Source organism: Candoia aspera, chromosome 5, assembly GCF_035149785.1.
Source record: "Candoia aspera isolate rCanAsp1 chromosome 5, rCanAsp1.hap2, whole genome shotgun sequence".
Lineage (NCBI taxonomy): Eukaryota > Metazoa > Chordata > Lepidosauria > Squamata > Boidae > Candoia > Candoia aspera.
Window position 1 is genome coordinate 13,945,654 of NC_086157.1, and position 20,925 is coordinate 13,966,578.

General features: G+C 38.7%; 1 protein-coding gene across 1 annotated transcript in view; it reads left to right on the top strand.

Moving 5' to 3' along the window:
• Window positions 1-20,925, top strand: part of WASHC2C (WASH complex subunit 2C) — a 78,313-nt gene that overhangs the window by 34,379 nt on the left and 23,009 nt on the right. The window contains exons 11-21 of the mRNA XM_063304378.1: window positions 139-242; window positions 3,155-3,227; window positions 4,134-4,190; window positions 8,502-8,660; window positions 9,067-9,194; window positions 10,599-10,688; window positions 11,505-11,612; window positions 14,343-14,423; window positions 14,925-15,073; window positions 17,853-17,985; window positions 18,850-18,969. Coding sequence (XP_063160448.1) covers window positions 139-242; window positions 3,155-3,227; window positions 4,134-4,190; window positions 8,502-8,660; window positions 9,067-9,194; window positions 10,599-10,688; window positions 11,505-11,612; window positions 14,343-14,423; window positions 14,925-15,073; window positions 17,853-17,985; window positions 18,850-18,969 — 1,202 coding nt within the window. The remainder of the gene's footprint in view (window positions 1-138; window positions 243-3,154; window positions 3,228-4,133; window positions 4,191-8,501; window positions 8,661-9,066; window positions 9,195-10,598; window positions 10,689-11,504; window positions 11,613-14,342; window positions 14,424-14,924; window positions 15,074-17,852; window positions 17,986-18,849; window positions 18,970-20,925) is intronic.

The following is a 20,925-nucleotide window of genomic DNA, read 5'->3' on the forward strand; positions in this document are numbered from 1 at the left end:
TGGAATAGGCAGTAGGTGCAGTCTGTGGGAAACTTCAGTAGGAAAAGTTTGCTCCTAAGTTAGGTTTTAGTATGTGTCTGAGCACTTCATAACTGTCTTTTTTTTAGCTCTTTTGATGCAAACATTATCTCATCCTAGATGAGGACATCTTTAAGCCCCCCAAGCTAACTGATGAAGATTTCTCACCATTTGGTTCTAAAGATGGACTCTTCAGTGGTGGGACAGGACTCTTCGATGATGAGGTTAGTATTTGGTTTATATTCCTTTATGGAACCAGCTAGGGGCATGCAGCTGTTTGGATGCAAGGCAGAAAAGCTACTTTGGACATGGGTGCACATACCTCCATGAAGAGGCAGGTACGTCCATGCTCAGAAAAAAATGTGTTTGAGTTTAGGATAAACTGGCAGGATGCCACCGCACTCTCATTGCCGTCCTTGGTGCCTTCTTAATTCATGCACATATTTTCCTAGGATGGTATACCTAACATGTAAGCCTAGAAAAGGACATGACTTCTTTCAGGAGGGGCTGAGTGGAGCACACCTATAGCCTCTAAGGCCCCCTTTCCCACTTCATATCTAAATTGTTGCATGATCTTAGAACTAGGTCTTAAAAGCTTGGAACCTCTGCTCTTCTGTGCTAGTTGGTGGTGTCTGCTATTATGTCTCAACTGCTGTCTCAAAAGAATATCATCTGAAAGTAAATTGATTGTAGTACAGTCTTTTTTTTAGATTTGGTTTCCCTATGTTGGATCTTCTACCCCTCAGAACAGCAGAGTCCTGTTCTGAACTAAGCTAAGTGGGAAAGAATTAGCATGTTTCTCACTGTTTTATTAACTTGGTCACAATTCAGGTAACAACTTAGAGAGGGGTTAATTGGGTAGAGGAAGGTATGCAAAAAGAATATTTTGCCTATAACATGCAGCTAGGCAGTTTTACCAAATCTGATAGTTCAGAACAGCTGAGGAGAGCAGGTCTGTCATTCCAGTGAAGTCTCAGAATCTAGAGCTAATGAGGATCTAGGAGAGCCAGTTTGGTGTGAGTGCTGGCCTAGAAAGCAGGAGACAGAGTTCTTGGCCTCCCATAGGCATGAAAGCCAGCTGGATGACTTTGGGCCAGTCCCTCTCCCTCAGCCCAACCCACCTCACAGGGTTGTTGTTGTGGGGAAAAGAGGAGCAGGAATATTAGGTATGTTCACCACCTTGAGTTGACCAATTTTTTTTTAAAAAGGCAAGATAAAAATATCATAATCATCTAATCCAGGAACTGTAAGCATGTGTAACCACTTGCAGAGCAAGGCAGCAGAAGGAATTAGTCAAAGTAACAGAGGTCAAGAAGTGGGGAAGTTACTTCCAACAAAGTGGAAGGGAGATCTGAGAGATGCTCTTATATGTGTTCTTATAGCACTTGCTGTATGGAATACCATCCCCTCTAAGGGTTTTCTGGCCCTCATTCTGACTGTATTTAAAAGAGACCTGAAAACCTGGCTCTTCCTCCAGGCCACGGATTACAGTCACTGGCAGGTCCTGTGTATTTTACTGTTCAGAAAGTTTTGGGCTTTGTGGGTGGGTGTTACCTTGTATTTTATTTATTGTTTTTATTGTACGCTGCCCATATAATTGGGTGGCCTTATAAGTTTAATTAGTTAATTAATTATAGTAGAAATTAGAGTTCTTGACTAATCAGAGGTTATGACACCTTCTCCCCTTAAGGCAGCTTTTCTCAACCTTTTGACCCTGGAGGAACCCTTGAAATATTTTTCAGGCCTCGGGGAAGCCCTGCACATTCAGGCTCAGATACAGGCCAGAAGTTACAAAATTCTTATATTTGTTTCATGGGTAAGCCTGTATATATGCACTAACAGTGTTCTTAAACTAAAAATAAAGAATGAAACTTACCCCTTTAATGTGAAGTTGCCCGAATTTGAAATAATTTTTAAAATAAATCGTGATCTCCCAGCGAACCTCCGGTGACCTCTCGTGGAACCCTGGTGGAGAAACCCTGCCTTAAGGAGTTGTACAGGTCTCCATTGCTGAGCCCTCTTTAGTTGGCTCATGCACTAGAGCTTGACACACACCATCTGGATCTGAGTGAGACCCCAACTGTGCTGACTCTGAATCATTACTCCTAAGAACTATCTCAACTATTGATTCCTCACTTACAAGCTGATGGGTTCTCTTCTTGAGCCTCAGAGTCCAAGGAGTTTGCAAGAGGTCTAGAGCAAAATGGAAATTTGCATTCCTAGATCACTGAATTTTTCACATTCCTAGTTATGGGATATTCCCCATTCACTTAGGCAGGATTTGAGCAGTCGTTCCTTTCAGCAGATACTTGGCAGGGTTTCCACTTATAATAGAGGTAGTGAAAAGTAAGAATAACCCACTTCCACTGTATCTGTTGTTTCCTTTCCATGTCCCAGCCCTTTAGACACTGGTTTGCACATAATGATAAGCCATATTGTGCTGTGCTTTGTATGCAAACCAGGCCATTATGCCTTGCTTAATAATCATGATTTTTTAAAAAATCTTGGCTTATTTGTTTTCTATCTCACTTTTATTATTTTTATAAATAACTCAAGGTGGCGAATATACCTAATACTCCTTCTTCCTCCTCTTTTCCCCACAACAACCCTATGAGGTAAGTTGGGCTGAGAGAGAGTAACTGACCCAAGGTCGGCCAGCCGGCTTTCATGCCTAAGGCAGGACTAGAACTCTCATTCTCCTGGTTTCTAGCCCATTGCCCTAACCACTAGACGAAACTGGATTTGTATCACATATGAGCACATTAATTGTCTAGATCTCCCTAGGTATATATATCTTATGATTTCTTGGATTCTAAAGGGATCTTGCTCCACAGTTTGATGAAATCTGAAGGTAACTGCTTCCTTTCACATTATAAACTGCATTTCATTATGAGCTCTTAAGTACCTGTTGTTTATATATGCATGGAAACCTAATAGCCAGAAAGAAGTGACAATTTTATATATGTGAAATTATGTATGAAAAATAATTATTACTGGTTCTTTGCACTGTTTTGCTTATTTATTTATTATTTGATTTCTATAGCCAACCATCTCAACAAGTGACTCTTGTTTAAAATGTGGTTCCTTTAGCTTATGCTGTAGTATTTACAAGTTCTACTATTCTTTTTTCAACCAGAGGGATCTTTTTGCTGAATTTTCAAAAGAGGAAGATACAGTGGCAGAAGAAGCACGAATCCCAATAAATGATGGTAAGAATTTTTAGAATTGAAACAGGTTAACATGAGAAAACTTTGCAGTTCAGTTGGGAAGGATTTTTTTAAAGTTCCTTTGAAAGTATATTGATACAAACATGTTCTGATCCTAGATGAGGATATCTTTAAGCCCCCCAAGCTAAGTGAAGAATACTGTAGAATTTAGCTTTATTTTTCAGATGTAACTGTAACATTTAACTACATGTTAAAGTTACAAATGTAGAGAAATATGGATTGAAATCCTTGACCCCCAAAGAGCCCTTCATTAATTCTCATTTATTCTCAGGGGATATATGTAAACCTATAGCTTCGGCATAATATCTGAACTGACACTTCATTGGCATTTGTTGCTTTGACAACAGAGCTTGCATATCTCCATCAAGGTGTTCTTCCTTACTCTCTACACAGTGAGACTTGATTGCTTCCTCAGTCCATCCAGCTGCATTTCCATCTAGCCCACAGGTGGCAGGAATCATATTAGATAGCACCATATATACTTCATCAAAGTTCTCAGGCCAAAAGGAATCCCAGCTGACATAGTAAGATGTCACCATCTTACATTTGTAACATTGTAAGATGTCACCACTGTGCCCATGAAGAGTCAGGATTAAGGCAAATATACACTCTCATGCATAGTTACAGAGGAGGAGGCAGACTTTAGGATAAACTGATAGGGATATCAAAGTCATTAAGGTACTTAATGTAGTAGGAAGTTACAACAACTGTAGAGAATTAGTACTTAAGTATAAAGTACTTAAAGTACCTGAATAAGTTATTCCTTTCCTTCCCTTAGTTTCCTCAAAAAAAAAGTTCCTTCAAAGCCTCCTTGTTTTAGTTGATTATAATCAACCCTGTGGTGTAAAATATGGATTTTCAATTTGATCCATCTTCTATGCTTTTTAGAGCCATCATCAAAAGCAGTAAAGAAAGTTCCTGCTGGAGCAGTTTCTCTCTTTCCAGGTATGGATAATAAAGAATTGACCAATGATCTGCAAACTTTTTATCTTTAAGTTTATTTAATTGACCATAAACTGCAGTATGCTAATTCCCAAGTATGTCCATGGTATGGAATCTGCAAATCATTTGATCAGCTCCCTTAAAGAAGGAAGCTATCATTGATGCTTCAGTTGATCTAAAGAAGTGGCATTTACATTTTCTGTCTGCAAGGGAATGATTTTTCTGTCAATAGGTTCAGCTTCACACATCATACTAAATCAGAATAAAGTTTCATATTTGTGGCTTGCATGTTGTGTGGACCAAGCCAGTTGTGTTTTCAGTGAACTGTGTTTAAACAAATGAGGCTTAGCAAGATGCATGAATTCAGTCAGACCTCTATTGAGCAGCTGTTGCATATTTACAACATTTCTGGAGATTAATCAGCTGTCACCTGGCAATGTTCTGGAGCATAACTTAGCATGCACAGTCACCCTAATTCATGCTCCAACCATTATTGCTTTATTGGACATTATATTTAAGATGCAGTCTGACCAACACATAATCAAATGAGATTACTTCCTGAAATTTAGAAATTGTACTTTTGTTCCTGTATTTATTTTTCTGTAACCATATCAACATTTCTAACTCTTATTCCTCTTTCAAAAACCTGGCTATTTTTGTAGCTACATTGGCTTCTTCTGTCCTCCATTTTTCCTCAATGGAATTGTTAACATTTAACATCTGTTAACATTTGTTCTTTTATTATCTTCTTTTTAAGGAAAATGTGTCTTTTCCTATTAGCTTTTCCTGTAATGAAATTCTTATGTTTCTCTATATTTATTTTAGCTTTTTAGAGTCTAAGATGCATATTTGATTTCACTCAGCTTTATTGTCTCTTGAAATAAAAAAAAAAATCAGCATTACATGGTCATTTTCTACCAATCTTCCTGTTATATCCACTTCCTTCTCTTAAGTATTCTGTAGTGATTAATATTAAGCCAGGAATAGCTAATCTTCTTGTACCTTCTCTACTCTGTGAGCTAGGAGGTTGTCAGCAACACAAATTTTCTCAAAGGACCATCCTTGGCATGTTGTTGTTGTTTATTCGTTCAGTCGCTTTCGACTCTTCATGACTTCATGAACCAGCCCACGCCAGGGCTTCCTGTCGGTCGTCAACACCCCCAGCTCCCCCAAGGTCGGGTCCGTCACCTCTAGAATATCATCTATCCATCTTGCCCTTGGTCGGCCCCACTTCCTTTTGCCTTCCACTCTCCCTAGCATCAGCATCTTCTCCAGGCTGTCCTGTCGTCTCATTATGTGGCCAAAGTATTTCAGTTTTGCCTTTAATATCATTCCCTCAAGTGAGCAGTCTGGCTTTATTTCCTGGAGCATCCTCCAGGACTGGTTTGATCTTCTGGCAGTCCAAGGCACTCTCAGAATTTTCCTCCAACACCACAGTTCAAAAGCATCGATCTTCCTTCTCTCAGCCTTCCTTATGGTCCAGCTCTCGCAGCCATATGTTACTACTGGGAATACCATTGCTTTAACTATGCGGACCTTTGTTCTCTGTGTGATGTCTCTGCTGTTAACTATTTTATCGAGATTTGTCATTGCTCTTCTCCCAAGGATTAAGTGTCTTCTGATTTCCTGACTGCAGTCAGCATCTGCAATAATCTTTGCACCTAGAAATACGAAGTCTTTCACTGCCTCTATGTTTTCTCCCTCTATTTGCCAGTTATCAATCAAGCTGGTTGCCATAATCTTGGTTTTTTTGAGGTTTAGCTGCAGGCCAGCTTTTGCACTTTCTTCTTTCACCTTCATCATAAGGCTCCTCAGTTCCTCTTCGCTTTCAGCCATCAAAGTGGTATCATCTGCATATCTGAGATTGTTAATGTTTCTTCCAGCGATTTTAACTCCAGCCTTGGATTCCTCAAGCCCAGCATGTCGCATGATGTGTTCTGCGTACAAGTTGAATAGGTAGGGTGAGAGTATACAGCCCCGCCGTACTCCTTTCCCAATCTTAAACCAGTCCGTTGTTCCGTGGTCTGTTCTTACTGTTGCTACTTGGTCGTTATACAGATCCTTCAGGAGGCAGACAAGATGACTTGGTATCCCCATACCGCTAAGAACTTGCCACAATTCGTTATGGTCCACACAGTCAAAGGCTTTAGCGTAGTCAATAAAACAGAAATAGATGTTTTTCTGAAACTCCCTGGCTTTTTCCATTATCCAGCGGATATTGGCAATTTGGTCCCTAGTTCCTCTGCTTTTTCTAAACCCAGCTTGTACATCTGGCAATTCTCGGCCCATGAATTGCTGAAATCTACCCTGCAGGATCTTGAGCATTACCTTACTGGCATGTGAAATGAGTGCCACTGTTCGATAGTTTGAACATTCTTTAGTGTTTCCCTTTTTTGGTATGGGGATATAAGTTGATTTTTTCCAATCTGATGGCCATTCCTGTGTTTTCCAAATTTGCTGGCATATAGCATGCATTACCTTGACAGCATCATCTCGCAAGATTTTGAACAGTTCAGCTGGGATGCCGTTGTCTCCTGCTGCCTTGTTATTAGCAATGCTTCCTAAGGCCCATTCAACCTCACTCTTCAGGATGTCTGGCTCTAGCTCACTGACCACACCATCAAAGCTATCCCTGATATTGTTATCCTTCCTATACAGGTCTTCCGTATATTCTTGCCACCTTTTCTTGATCTCTTCTTCTTCTGTTAGGTCCTTGCCATCTTTGTTTTTGATCATACCCATTTTTGCCTGGAAGTTACCTCCGATGTTTCTAATTTTCTGGAAGAGGTCTCTTGTCCTTCTTATTCTATTGTCTTCTTCCACTTCCACGCATTGCTTGTTTAAAAATAATTCCTTATCTCTTCTGGGTAGCCTCTGGAATTTTGCATTTAATTGGGCCTATCCCCCCTATCGCTGTTGCCTTTTGCTTTCCTTCTTTCTTGGGCTACTTCTAGTGTCTCAGCAGACAGCCATTTTGCCTTCTTGGTTTTCTCTTTCTTTGGGATGTATTTTGTTGCCACCTCCTGAACAATGTTGCAAACTTCTGTCCAGAGTTCTTCCGGGATCCTATCTACTAAGTCCAGTCCCTTAAATCTGTTCTTCACCTCCACTGCATATTCCTTAGGAATATTAGTGAGCTCATATCTAGCTGATATGTGGGTCATCCCTAATCTCTTTAGTCCGATCCTAAATTGTGATCACATGAGTGCAGGGCGCTTGGCAACTGGTCATAAATGTGAGCCAGTTGCCAAGTGCCCGAAATGTGGACACGTGATCACAGGGGGCAGTGTGACATTTTATGATGGCCGGAAGTGCTTTACGGGCCATAAAGCACCCTTTCCAAGGCTATTGTAACTTTGAACAGTCAGTAAGTGAGAACTACCTGTATGTAATAAGGGAGTGTAAAGCTCATTGAAGACTTGAAAGCACTCTGCCAGAGATTATTTATACTTGGAGAAGAGTACTTGTTCTGGGATTTAAATCATGTTTTGTCATTAAATACATTCTGCTGGCCAGCAGAGAGGTTAAAATTATTTTTCTTGATTTAACAGTGCTGTAGATCTGAATAAACATATTTAAGTTTTGTCATTGCTACTTTTGGCAGAACAGTTTTGCTTTGGGAATCAGTATTTGAAAAACCTCTTCTTAGAAATGTTGTTATAGAATAAGAATACTTATAGTTAAAATGGTACTGTCCATTCACAAGAAGTGAAGTATCAGCATATTTGGAAGATGAACAGTGAGGGTTTTTCTTTTAAGTTTATTGTGGGGGAAAACTCCCCAAATATGAATGTGCCTAACGATTTGTAAAGCAAATTCTTAATTTGTTTGCCCCAGTGATTGTGAAAATATTTTTAAGTACAGGTAGTCCTCATTTAATGACCATTGGTTTAGCGATGATTCAGACATACGATGGTGCTGGAAAAAAAACTACTTAGGACCATTGCAGCATCCCCATGGTTGTGTGATGACAATTTGGGTGCTTGGCAACCAGTTCGCATTCATGACTGTCTCAACATCCCATAGTCACATGACTGCCATTTTCGGCCTTCCTGGCTGGCTTCTAGCAAACAAAATCAATGGGGAACTGTGTGATTCATTTAATGACCATGTGGTTTGCTTAGTGACCACATTGGTTTGCTTAATGACCACTGCAAAAAAGGTTGTAAAATTGGGTTGGATTTGCTTAATGACCACTTTGTGCAGCAACTGAAATTCCGGTCCCAATTGTTGTTAAGTGAGGACTACCTGTAAAACACTTCATAGAACTCCAGCTCTAGGTATCAGATGACTATATTTAAACCCTATTCATAGGTATAAATGATGTATTTAGCCCTTCTTCAGTACCATTGGAGAAAGAGAATAAAAGATTGGCAGAATCAATTACAGATAAGTCTCCCAAGCTAGACGAAGCTCCTGGTCTATTTGATGAGGACAACAATTTTGAATCCAGTAAAAGTACTTCTGTTATAGGTAAGTTTCTAAATCTGAAACATGTTTAATTCCTTCTTTTCTCGCTCTCCTTTATCATAATTAAAAGAGCTTTAAATCTTATTAGGCAGTGTTTCTTAGTTTGTGACAGTGTACTTGAGTTTGTGACAGTGCACTTGAAAGTGAAATATAGTCAGCTATTTTTCTGGAGTCTCCTAAAGTTTATTGCATACTACATTTAATTTGTAACTTTAATGATGTATGAAGTATTCAGTAAAAGTAAAAGCATTTTAATTGGGTGTGAGATCCCTCCTTGATTTTTTTTTATGTACATATGTGTAAAGACCCAACTTGTGTTTTACCAGTATTACTGCTTTGTTAATTGACTTCCTCTGTTGCTGATAACTCTGATCCGAAAGTGAACTCTTTGTGTCTTGCTTTTAAATAGCCAAATCTTCTGTGGATTTCTTTGATGTTGATGAGGATCTATTCAAGGAAAGGCCTGACATTATCAACATTGCAAAAAATGTAGCTAAAGAAGCTAAAATAAATAAAGAACTGACAGCAGGAGACAAGGTAATCAAAATAAATAATGTTTTTTTTTCTTTTCAAACAGATTGTTGTAAAAAAATGCTGCATTGAGCATTCAATTTGTAATGTATTGCCTCAATTTCAACATCCAGCAAACTTAGATGTGAGACACTTTAATTCCCCTTCTCTCATATCCACCAAATATTTTGCAGTTAATAAAAGCAGATTGTTCCACCTTTGATCTAGGACAAAGAAGAGCTTGACTGAATTTTGTAGCGGAGGAGGTGCACTACCTGGTTTGTTGTTACCGCTTCAGAGCCCACTGAGCAGACTCCATATACTGTTCTGCTTGATTTAGCTAGAATCTTCTTCCATCTATGCTTTGGTCTAGTTCTTGTCACTTCAAGAATTCTATTGAAAGTTAAGGAGAAGCTCTTCACAAAAGTAGCACATGATACTTGGAAACATCTTTTCATGTTATGTTTTACACCAAGAATAGGAACATCTATGGTGGTTGGGAGGAAATTTCCTGGAAATGGCCATGACTCACTGTTACCTTAGTTGGAAGATAAAGCGGGGGGGGGGAACCTCCAAAATACAAAATCAAGACATGTCATGAAAACAGGTGGGGCTAACATAAGAGAAGTTTCTGTATTGCCTTGGAATTACATTACACAAAATGGATATTGTATTTGCCTTTGATTCTATATTGATAATCACCAGTCCCAGGCCAAATACAGTTTTGATGCAACCTGAGAATCCTGCCCACAATTCCTTCTTGCCTACTTTCTTTACCCATTGTCATTTCTCTTGTCTTTCATCTCTTTCTTGCAGCTGGACAAAATATCTGATTGTCTGATTGAAGTACAGGGAGCAATACCTGCTCTTTAGTCACATGAAAAGAAGAGTGTTCATTAATTATGACATAAAACAATTGGTAAAGAGGAATAGTGCACAATATAACAAAATATAGTGAACTAGCATAATATAAATAGATTATCTGGTTAGGTAATTATTGCAAAGCTATGATGATTGAACATTCTTATTTAGTGCACAGTTAAAATCTAGGATTAAGAGTTAGCTTATAGTATAATCTTTGTTTTCTCTCTCATACTACCATGAGGTAAGGGAGGGGTTGTGCTCTTTAGCTTAATTCTAAAGCATAAGAAACAAGGGCATTCTGTTTTTCCTTGTCCTCATTAGAAGGAAATGTATATGCACCCAGTCAAAAGTAAAGCTCAGAGATGGTACCAACCAGGAAAGGGGCTGAAAGGAAGAAAATTCCTCATAATCCGAAACCACTTGTCCCCTTTAGTTTTCATATTTTGGCTTTCCACATTTACAGAAAATAAACACAAATCAGTGACTGGAAGTAGTTCCAAAAGTAGACTGCTTCCATCTAACACCTTCCAGATTTATAAATATGTATGTGTGTTGTGTGTTTTTAAGAGTCAACATTCTGCTGAGGGGTTCAAAAATTTAAGCCCAACACCTTCCAAGAGTCAGAAAAACCTATTCTCTGATGAAGAGGATTCTGAAGTAAGTTCTTAATTGTTTAATTTAGCATACAGCTAAATATTGCCTATACCATCTCAGTATCCAAATTCTGTAGCTGTGAATGATTCTGTATCTCCTTGGCAATGTTAACAACATGATACTTGAAGGCTAGAAGTATAAGGAACTCAAGTTACTAAGATTTCTAGAAATGGGGTATCTAAGTTAAAAAATGTAGGAGAATTTTTCATTATAAACAATGCAGCCCAATTGGCTGGGCTCTCTTCTCTAATGGGGTGGGGAGTAACGGAATACATTGTATGCTAGCACAACCAAATATCTGCGGCTTTTTCTTATACTAGCTGTGAATCAAGCAAGTTTGTTGTCTTAAACAAAGAAAGGGAGCAAACTAAAGGCTCACAACTGAACTCTCTAATATTTGCTTTGAAATGTAACTTGACTAATAGGCTACCAACTGGAGGAACTGGCTTTTATTTCCTTCCTACTACCTACACCTGCCAGGGCTCAGAAAAGCACCTGTCCAGCAGTGATCATGGAAGTGTGTGACAGAAGTGTTTTCTGTAGTTAACATTATTATTGGGCTTAGTATCTTTACTAAAATGTTTGAAAGCACAAGGGATTTATGCAAAAATAAATTACCTTATATTTACAGTTTTGATGGAAAGGCTGTTAACTTGATGACCCCTTGCTGTTTTTCTACAAGAAGAGAATTTGTCTCCAAGTCCTGCCCATTTTTCCATTTGCCATTTTTGATGTCTTCAGTTGGCTGTTGAAAAAGTTCCAAATGGGTAAATGCATATCTTAAAAATGCTATATGCGACTTTCTTTTGTGTTCAACAGGACTTGTTTTCTTCACATGAGTCCAGAGAAGTGAAGAATTCAGCTTTGTCATCTACTAAAGTAATGGCAAAAACATCAATGTCTTTGTTTGAAGATGAGGAAGAAGAGGTATGTGATGCCTGAGAACAGATAACTCTTATTTTACAGTAAAAGGTGATATGATGACTGTAAACTGAGAAAATTCCATTTTGGGGGGTTGATGTATGTGTTTGAATGTTATAGGTGCTTTCACAAGTCCGTTTGCCCAAAAACCTAGAAAACAGGTAGATGATGCTATTCTAATCCAGAGTCTTTGTTCCAGGAGAATCTTATTTCACAAGCAGTAAATTGTTAATGTTAAAATACACAAATTTGTCTATGATCTTGAATACTAGATGGGTGGGTTGAGAGAAAGGAGATGAAATTCAGTATACAAACTCTTTCCTTCACATGTGCAACAGTCTCATTTTGTATCACCACAGCAAAACTTTCCACAAACACTCCTTATAACACAAGTCCTAATTTCAGTCAGGTGTTTTTCTCTCTTTAAGACCATCTTCCTCTGGTGCATGGCTTTACATGGCTTTTTTGTTCTGAGCCACAGTCTTCCCTCCCCTCCCCCCTTTGTATTGGGTTGCTTGCTCAGCCATAATTCTCTACTTTCCTGTCCTGCTCTACTAGGAGTCAGCAATCCATTGCATCAGCAGCTACAAAACTGAGTCCAGCAAAGAAGCAGCAATACTGTATTCACTTCAGCAGTCAGGAACAATGTAACAGCAAAAATACCCTTGACTGTTGGCTTGATGCTTCTTCCTAATACCTGTGCTCAATACACACTTTACATTTGCTAATTTTATTTATCTATGTAGAACATTTGTAGCCACCTATTTCTTTAACAGCTCAAGACAGCTTACAGAAGTAAAACAATGAAAATCCTTTAAAAACAAACCTTTAAATATTTAATATTAAATATTTCTCACCACAGAAAATGCAAAATTAACCATCAGTGTCAAATCTATCTGCAGTAGAACCCACAGAAGGTGGCCATTGATGATCTAGGAATGCAGGGCAGACAGTATGGGAATAGGCAGTCCTGTAAATAGTCCTAAGCATGCAAAGCTTGTTTTGAATTCCCATTTTTCCCTACTGTGGAATATTCAACATATTTGAAGCTTTGTTCTATTGGAATATAAAATACTTTAAGTGGTTTGTTTAGAATAGAACATTGTTCCATTCCCACTTTTATAAATGTATGTAATGCATATAAGACTGCAAGAAGATCAAACCAGTCCATCCTCCAGGAAATAAAGCCAGACTGCTCACTTGAGGGAATGATATTAAAGGCAAAACTGAAATACTTTGGCCACATAATGAGAAGACAGGACGCCCTGGAGAAGATGATGATGCTAGGGAAAGTGGAGGGCAAAAGGAAGAGGGGCTGACCAAGGGCAAGATGGATAGATGATATTCTAGAGGTGACGGACTTGTCCCTGGGGGAGTTGGGGGTGTTGACGACTAACAGGAAGCTCTGGCATGGGCTGGTCCATGAAGTCATGAAGAGTTGGAAGTGACTGAATGAATAAACAACAAAAATGCATATAAGAATGCCCTCCATGAGACTCTAGAGAAGGCAGAAATTTACTGACTGCAGATTTTCTCAGAATTTCATAGAGGGTATTCCCATATCTTATTTTTAGGGACCACTTGAAAGTTACTTCTAGGTTTTCTGCAAGAATCATGGATATGAGGAAGTGATTATTATTTCCAGGTCTTCTGTTAGTGCTGCATGTAAGAAGGGCATGAGTAGAGAGTTCATGATTTGATTCCCATTTATGTTCATCTATTAGGATATTCAATATTAATTATAAATATAATAATAAATTAATATAATCAATATAAAAAGTGTTTCCCAGATCAAAGGGCTTTACTCAGAATCACTACCCTTGTCATTTCATGGCTAAATTACTGCAGTACTCAACATGAGGTTGCCCTTGAAGACTATTTGGAAGTTTCAGTTGGTGCAACATACAGCGAACTGGATAGTTATGGGTACATTGAGGTTCACCCATGTAACACCATTACTGTGGAAGCTGTACTGGTGTCAGTTAGCTTCTGGGTACAATTCAAGATACTAGTTGTCAGCTTTAAAACCCTATGTGGCTCAGGGACTGGATATCTCCAAGTGGAATCTCCTTCTCAGGTAAGATCTGGGAGAGAAGGGTTGTTGAAAGTTCCATCATTGAGGGAATGCCACCTTCAGAGCAGGGTTGAAGCCTTCTCAGTGATGGTCCCCCTCAGCTTGCTCCCCATTATACAGACCACCTCTCCTTACTATATTTTCAGAAAGCCATAAAACATGGTTCTTCAGAAAGGCACGTGTGGATGAAGAAGACCATGTATTTCAAAGTGTGGTGCATTTAATTCATTGTTTAACAGGAAAATTGAACAAAAGCTTGAACAGAATCTTTACAAGCCTTGAAAATCACTTATATAAATATCAGAGAAGGAGACTGGAAAAAGATAAGATCATAGATTTAGCATTGGAGCACAACACTCAATGTGTATCTTCTATCATTCAATGGGATTATTTGGAAAATAAGCTTTTCTTATTTTCATAGATGGTATGTATCTGTTCTTGAGATGTAAAGGTGCAACTAAGTAGTTTTGTAATGCATGAACTTAGGAAAGCTACAGTGATGCTTAAAAGTTTGTGAACCCTTTTGTGTTCCATTGCTTGAGTCAATTTTATTCTGTACACTGCATTGGTTAATTATGAGTTGGGTAGTGAAAATATAGAGCCTCGTAGAAATGGTTTTTTCAGCTGTTTAAAGCAAATTAAATCCTACTTGTTTTTTTCAGGAACTCTTTGGATCTCTGCCTAAGATGTCAACATCTTCTCAGGAGAGAACAGCCACCTTGTTTTTCAGCAGTGATGAAGAGGTACCATGTTCAGAGGTTATTAAAATGTGGGCCTGCAAACATGAAGCCAAATTAGTTGACTACAGAGCCTTCACTGTTTAGGAATTGTTTGTATATAATGGTGTTTTCATTTGTTCTACTTCAAGCCTCTGTAGAATATGAAGGGCCAAATCAACCTAACAAAAAGATCCCTAATTGCAGACTAGTAAAAGACTTAAGCCTGAATCCTTATAGATTCACTTATACTAGTGATACACATATTCATAGCCTGCTTTTCATTGAGAACCCCCCTAAAGCTACAACTAATTTTTAATTTGATATTGATTTCATGCTCCTAAGAAAGACATTATTTGAGTTATATGGTGAGATTGATTTATTTCTGATTTGGTGTATCACTGTTTTGATAGCTTATTAGTTAACGTGCATATATTGATGTACCTTGACACAAACTTGACCCTCTGTATTTTAATAATGAATAACAAGGTGGCAGAATAATTATATAAATAACTGGTGTATTTTTAGGATCATTGTAATAATAAAAAACAGGTCAAAACTACTTCGGAAGGAAGTAAAAAAAAGGAACCTATAAAGTCTGCCTATGGGGCCAGTCAAACTATTAAGAGGGGCCTCTTTGAAGAAGAAGATGATTTCTTTGTTACCACAAAAGACAGGTAAATGGTTTAGCAATGAGAAAATGACATGTTCATTTATTAATAATAATAATGATTGATTGATATTAATACTGTATTTTATTCAAAACAGATTTTCTTAAAAAAAGATAATTGGCTCAGATTTAGTGGCAAAATACAGTCAGGCCTCTGTACACCACCACACTGAGGTCAAAAGGAAACACACCCAGATGGGAGCGAAGTCAGGGCTTTCAGCTGTCATTCAAGGGGTTTGACAAAAGTGGGGCACTAACCATTCAGGAAGTACATCCAGCCAATGGCATACACCCACCCCCATCGTTGGTGGCTCATAAGTAATGGAATGAATGGCTGACAAGCAGCTGCATGGCCAGGTGTGGCCTGTTCCCTGGGTACCCCATGACCAATCAAGCAGATATAAGGCCTGGAGGTGGTTCTGAGTGTTACATTTGCAGTTGGTAGCTGTTCACTGGACTGAAGGCAGAAAGACCCACAAACAAGCAGCAGCTGAAGGCAGCTGCAGTAAAGGCCTGGCAAAGCATCTCGAGGGAGGAAACAAAGCATTTGGTCATGTCCATGGGTTCCAGACTTCAGGCAGTCATTGACTGCAGAGGATTTTCATCCAGGTCTTAAAGGCGATCCTTATGTTTGTAATGAAGTTGGTTTGTTCCATTACTTATGAGCCACCAACAATTGGGGTGGGTGTATGCCACTGGCTGTACTTCCTGAATGGTTAGTGCCCCAGTTTTGTCAAACCCCTTGAATTACAGCTAAAAGTCCTGACTTCACTCCCATCTGGGTGTGTTTCCTTTCAGCTTCAGTGTGGTGGTGTACAGAGGCCAAATGCCAAAACAGTTATCCTTATTCCAATATTTCTGGTCCTGACTGTATGTGCACCATTTTTGGAAACTAGGAATTTAGAATCTATTACTTCCTTGCTTATAAGCATTAGGAAATGGTTGAAGACAAAATGCACTGGGAAATGGTCAAAATTAAGATGGCATGGAGTCCAATTATTACTGAATGCTTGTTTAAAGAAAAAATTGCACGGTTTCAGTGTATATATATATGATTGGCTAAGACAGTATCCAGCAGGTGCCTATTTCTGAGAAAGGGCAGCAAAACAGCTTTTTACATTTAGTGCATTCTCAAGCACAAAAACTATTGATTGATGTCTCTTCATGAGAGTTGTATCTCTAGCTTCCCCAGGTCTGTTCTGCTGTGCTCTGCCTTGCCTCAGTGTAGAAGGTTTCTGCAGGACTTCTGAAAAGCCATTATTTTCAATCACCAAAGATAGAGCTGACAGGGAAATGTTAACTCCACCTCTTCTACAAGAAGGCAAGGCAAACGAAGTACTTTTTTGACCTGTGGAAGCATCTCTTCAATCATAGTTCTGCCTTCTACAAGAAGCAAAAAATAAAAATAAAAATGGAAAAGAAGTAAAAGAGAAAGGATATGTTTTTTCTCAGGCAACCCCTAGGGCCAGCAGCATGATAAAAGGATTGTTTTTAGGAAAACTAGGGAGGAATGACATGAACCATATGCAGGCTTTGCCAGCAATCACTTCCTTGGGCTGCTGTGCTAAGAAGTGAGGAATAAAAAATAAAGCAAGCACTGGAGGAAGCAAGAGACTGCAGGTGCTTGATTTTTAAAAAAATAAGACCACAGGAAAAACAAACCTCAGCTGAGCACCAAAAGCAGCAAAAGGCTCTCCTTACTCAGCTGCTAATACCATGAACAAAGGAGACACAATCCATCGGGAGCAGTTCACCAAGGGATGAATTGCTCCGGTGTATTCAGCCAGCAACAAGCAGCAATTCTGTGACATCGCAGCTCATTTGGTCAGGTCTAACAGCATGGGTCTTGCTAATAGAAATTAATAGGACAACAATGTAAGTGGAACAAGGTACATTCTTTAAGCATTAAATAGCTGTGCTTCCACAGATGTAGTCTTTGAGCACACATGCTACATGGGATGTTTTAACCTCTACCAACCCTTCCTAGGTCTACTGCTATAGACTTCCTTCTTGCTTCCATCTTCAGTGATTAAGAACAGTAGTTGTTCTCAGTTTATGGTACTCAAAAGATGGGCAGGTTTGGGCCTGGTTAATACTCGGAAGAGAGGTCACCAGGGAGTACTAAGGCTGGAGGCTAGATGGGAAGTCACAGAAACATCCAGGAAGAAGGTAGTGAGGAAGAACCAGTAAAACTGCATGGTTATATCCATCTGGTAATCAGGAGTTGAAGAGCCATTTTGGTATAATGGTTAAGACATCAGGCTGGAAATGGGGAGACCGTGAGTTCTAGTCCCAACTAGGCACAAAGCCAGCTGGGCAACTCTGGGCACTCTCAGCCCTAGGAAGAAGGCAATGTCAAACCATTTCTGAAATCTTACCAAGAGAATTGCAGGGACTGGTCCAGGCAGTCACTAGGAGTCAACAATGACTCAAAGGCACAAAAGGGGGGAGAAAAAAAAACAGGATTTGTGCTTAGCTTGGAGATTTTACTATTAATTAGTGTAAACAACACTATTTATTTATTTATCAAATCTGTCACTATGTTGTTGTGGTTGCAAAAGCTGGTACTAAACTACCTTAGCTCTTAATTTGACCTAATTGATACAACATTTGTGAAAATTAGTTGTAAAGAAACAGTTACAGAATTCTAGCTATTAGCAAAATCACAGAGATACCATTAAAAAATTCCATTGTAATAAAAAGGCAGTAACAGACATCCATCTTGGACTAAACTCTGAATCTTATAATTTTAAGTAATGCAGTTTGACTTTTCTTTTTTCTTTCAGCAATAAAAAAATACCTCAGAAAATGGCTCCTCTGTCTGAAGATGGTACCTTGCACTATAGCCCTCAACCAGCCTCAACCAGCCCTCAGCCAGCCTCATCTGATGCCCAAACAGTAACAGTACCTGCAGATCAAGTAAGCAGTAATCCAAACATTAAAAGCTCAGCACTCTCCTTTTGGGCAACCTTATCATTCATGTGATACAGATTTTTGTTGCGCCTGTGTCTGCTAAGAATGCAACTCCACACAGTGCATCTAACGAGGGTTAAAGCCAGTTGGATGCATCCAAGGAATGTTTGAGGAAGGAAAGGCAACATTACTGAAGAATCATTCCACTTAATAATAATTATCAAATGTAGGATTCCAATCTGGAAAATTTAGATGATATGTAAAAATAGCAGAGTCTTAAAGCAAATTGTCAGATTGTTAAATTTATTATGAGAATTTATAGATTAGAATCTACTTTAATCAGATGCATGATGAAGTGGTGAAGCCTAATCCACAAAGTCTTACTATAATAAATACATTCTTTTAAAAATGTTGTAAATGATGTATCTGGTTTGTAACAAATACAATATGGATCTTCTGATAAAGTAATCTTCACTACTTTGTGGTCTAAATTTAAATATCACAGCAAATCCCAGTTATGATGTAGCTTCCTATTTGTCAGGCTGGACAACACAATAAGTCACAGATAACCAATAATATAAACTTCTGAATATAAAACAATGGCTGATTTTGATGTTCAAAGGCAACTGATAGGACTGGATTTTCTAGTAAAGCAGATTAGACAAATTCTGTAAGCAATAAGCTAAAACAGTTCTCTCCAAATTGGGATTCCATGAATCTCAGAGCTAATTTTAATATAAGATTGTATACATGTATATGTCAGTTAAGCAGTGATTGTAAACTTACGTGATACCTCCAGGTTCTTATAGGTGTAAAAAACTAATTTTACAGAGAAAAGGGCAGAATCCTCATCCTTTGCTTCTTGGTCAGCAGGAAGATTTCCTGGAAAGACCACAGAAGAAATCAGTAGAAAAGAAAGCAAGACCTTTGGAAGAATCTGATATACATCATGGTTATAATCTTGGAGGTGGGGACGCGGTGGCGCTGCGGGTTAAACCGCTGAGCTGCCGATCGGAAGGTCGGCGGTTCGAAACCGCGCGGCGGGGTGAGCTCCCGTTGCTAGTCCCAGCTCCTGCTCACCTAGCAGTTCGAAAACATGCAAATGTGAGTAGATCAATAGGTACCGCTTCGGCGGGAAGGTAACGGCGTTCCGAGTCGTCATGCTGGCCACATGACCCGGAAGTGTCTATGACAACGCCGGCTCCAAGGCTTTGAAACGGAGATGAGCACCGCCCCCTAGAGTCGGACACGACTGGACTTTACGTCAAGGGAAACCTTTACCTTTACTATAATCTTGGAGAAGGAGGAAATGTCCAACAAATGAAGGAAAAAGTGAGGAAAACTTTATATATATATATATAAAATGACGTATATTGTTGCTGGTGGATTATACAAGGCAGGTTGGATTTGGATCCAGAAGAGTTCAAAATCCAATTAAGCTTGTTTGATTTGTAGTATGTATGCAGTGCTCCCACAGCTACATGTCACCTGCCATCTGCCTTTGTTTGTGTTCTCAATATTGCTTGAATTTTAAACAAGTCCAATTCTAAAATTTGACTAAGTGGCATACAGAAATGAAGTACAATATCAAAATAGAGATTTATAGAAGTGTCTTAAAACTTTATATTAGGATAAATTAGTATGTGACCAAGGAGAATAGATTTTAGGAAGAGAGATCTAAAACTGAATGTTGAACATACTGAAGCAGAAATATCAGATAATTGCTGATGCAGGATTAGAGATAGAGTGTTATTATATACAGAGTGGAATGTTACCAGTGAATTAGAGAAAAAGTAAAGAAAACCAGTGGATTTGATGTGGCCTCCCTAAGAAAGGTAAATAGCAGGTTAAACAGGATAAATTTCTGTCAAGTATTTTCTGGAGTGGGGAGAAGCATCTCTCTCTAAAAACACTGAGCAATTTTTTAACAGGTTAGAATCACCCAAAGATAATCTGCAACTAGGGAGTAAGGAAAGGTACTAGACAAGTCAAGGAGGATGGGAACAAAGCAATCAATAAATATTGTTGTGAAAGATATTTCATCAATGTTTAAAGAAAGAGGAAACCTCTGTATTTAGTCACATGGTATCTTTATTATGGAGACCTCTGGAGTCTTAACTGCCCAGAGTCCCACTGGTTGGAGGAGATGGGCAGTGACAAATTTGATAAACAAACAAACAAACCTGCAAAACTATTAGTTTAATGCTTGTCCCAGAAGAGATCATTAAAAATCTGAAGTGTCAACAATATGCTAATATTTTGCACTATTCCTCCTGACCAGAAGCAATCACGTGAGGCAATCCATATGCTAAACTGAACTGGTTTCTGGAATGGGTATTTATATATTTATAATATTTGTAGACTACCCCAATCATAAGATTCTGGGTGACATACAACAAGGCAAACATTTAAAATACAAAGAATAACAACAAAACAAAAGATAAAGACCTGCAAGCAAAAGTTCTGTGAGAGATAGTTCCCAATTCAAGGTGATACTTTTCAGTTTATTCTGGACAGGTCTGCAGCCCCCTTGAATGATTATGTTTGTAAGTTGGGTATATTTTTCGTTCTAGCTCTAGTAACAGTATAGCATAAAACACCATTTATCAGATTAGGTAGATGTATTTATCACTTTGCTTGGACAGGATAGTTTGACCATGATTTACCCTATTCTGGTGACTTCTTATTTCAAGTGCTAGATGCAGATCTTCCTTTGGAAAAAAAGTAAAATGCTGGAAAAAAATTCATTTCTCACCCCTGTGGGTGGTATGCGACTTCCTCAACCTTGGGTCCGCTACCAGAGGCCTGAGAGTTCGAGGGTTCTTTTGTCTATTTTAAATATTTCTAATAACTGTAAAGAAGAAAACCATTGGCAACTATATCCCTCTGCCACCAGTTCTTCTCTTTCTTTTTTTTAATTGTATGGCGTAGCAGTTTGGTGTTCAT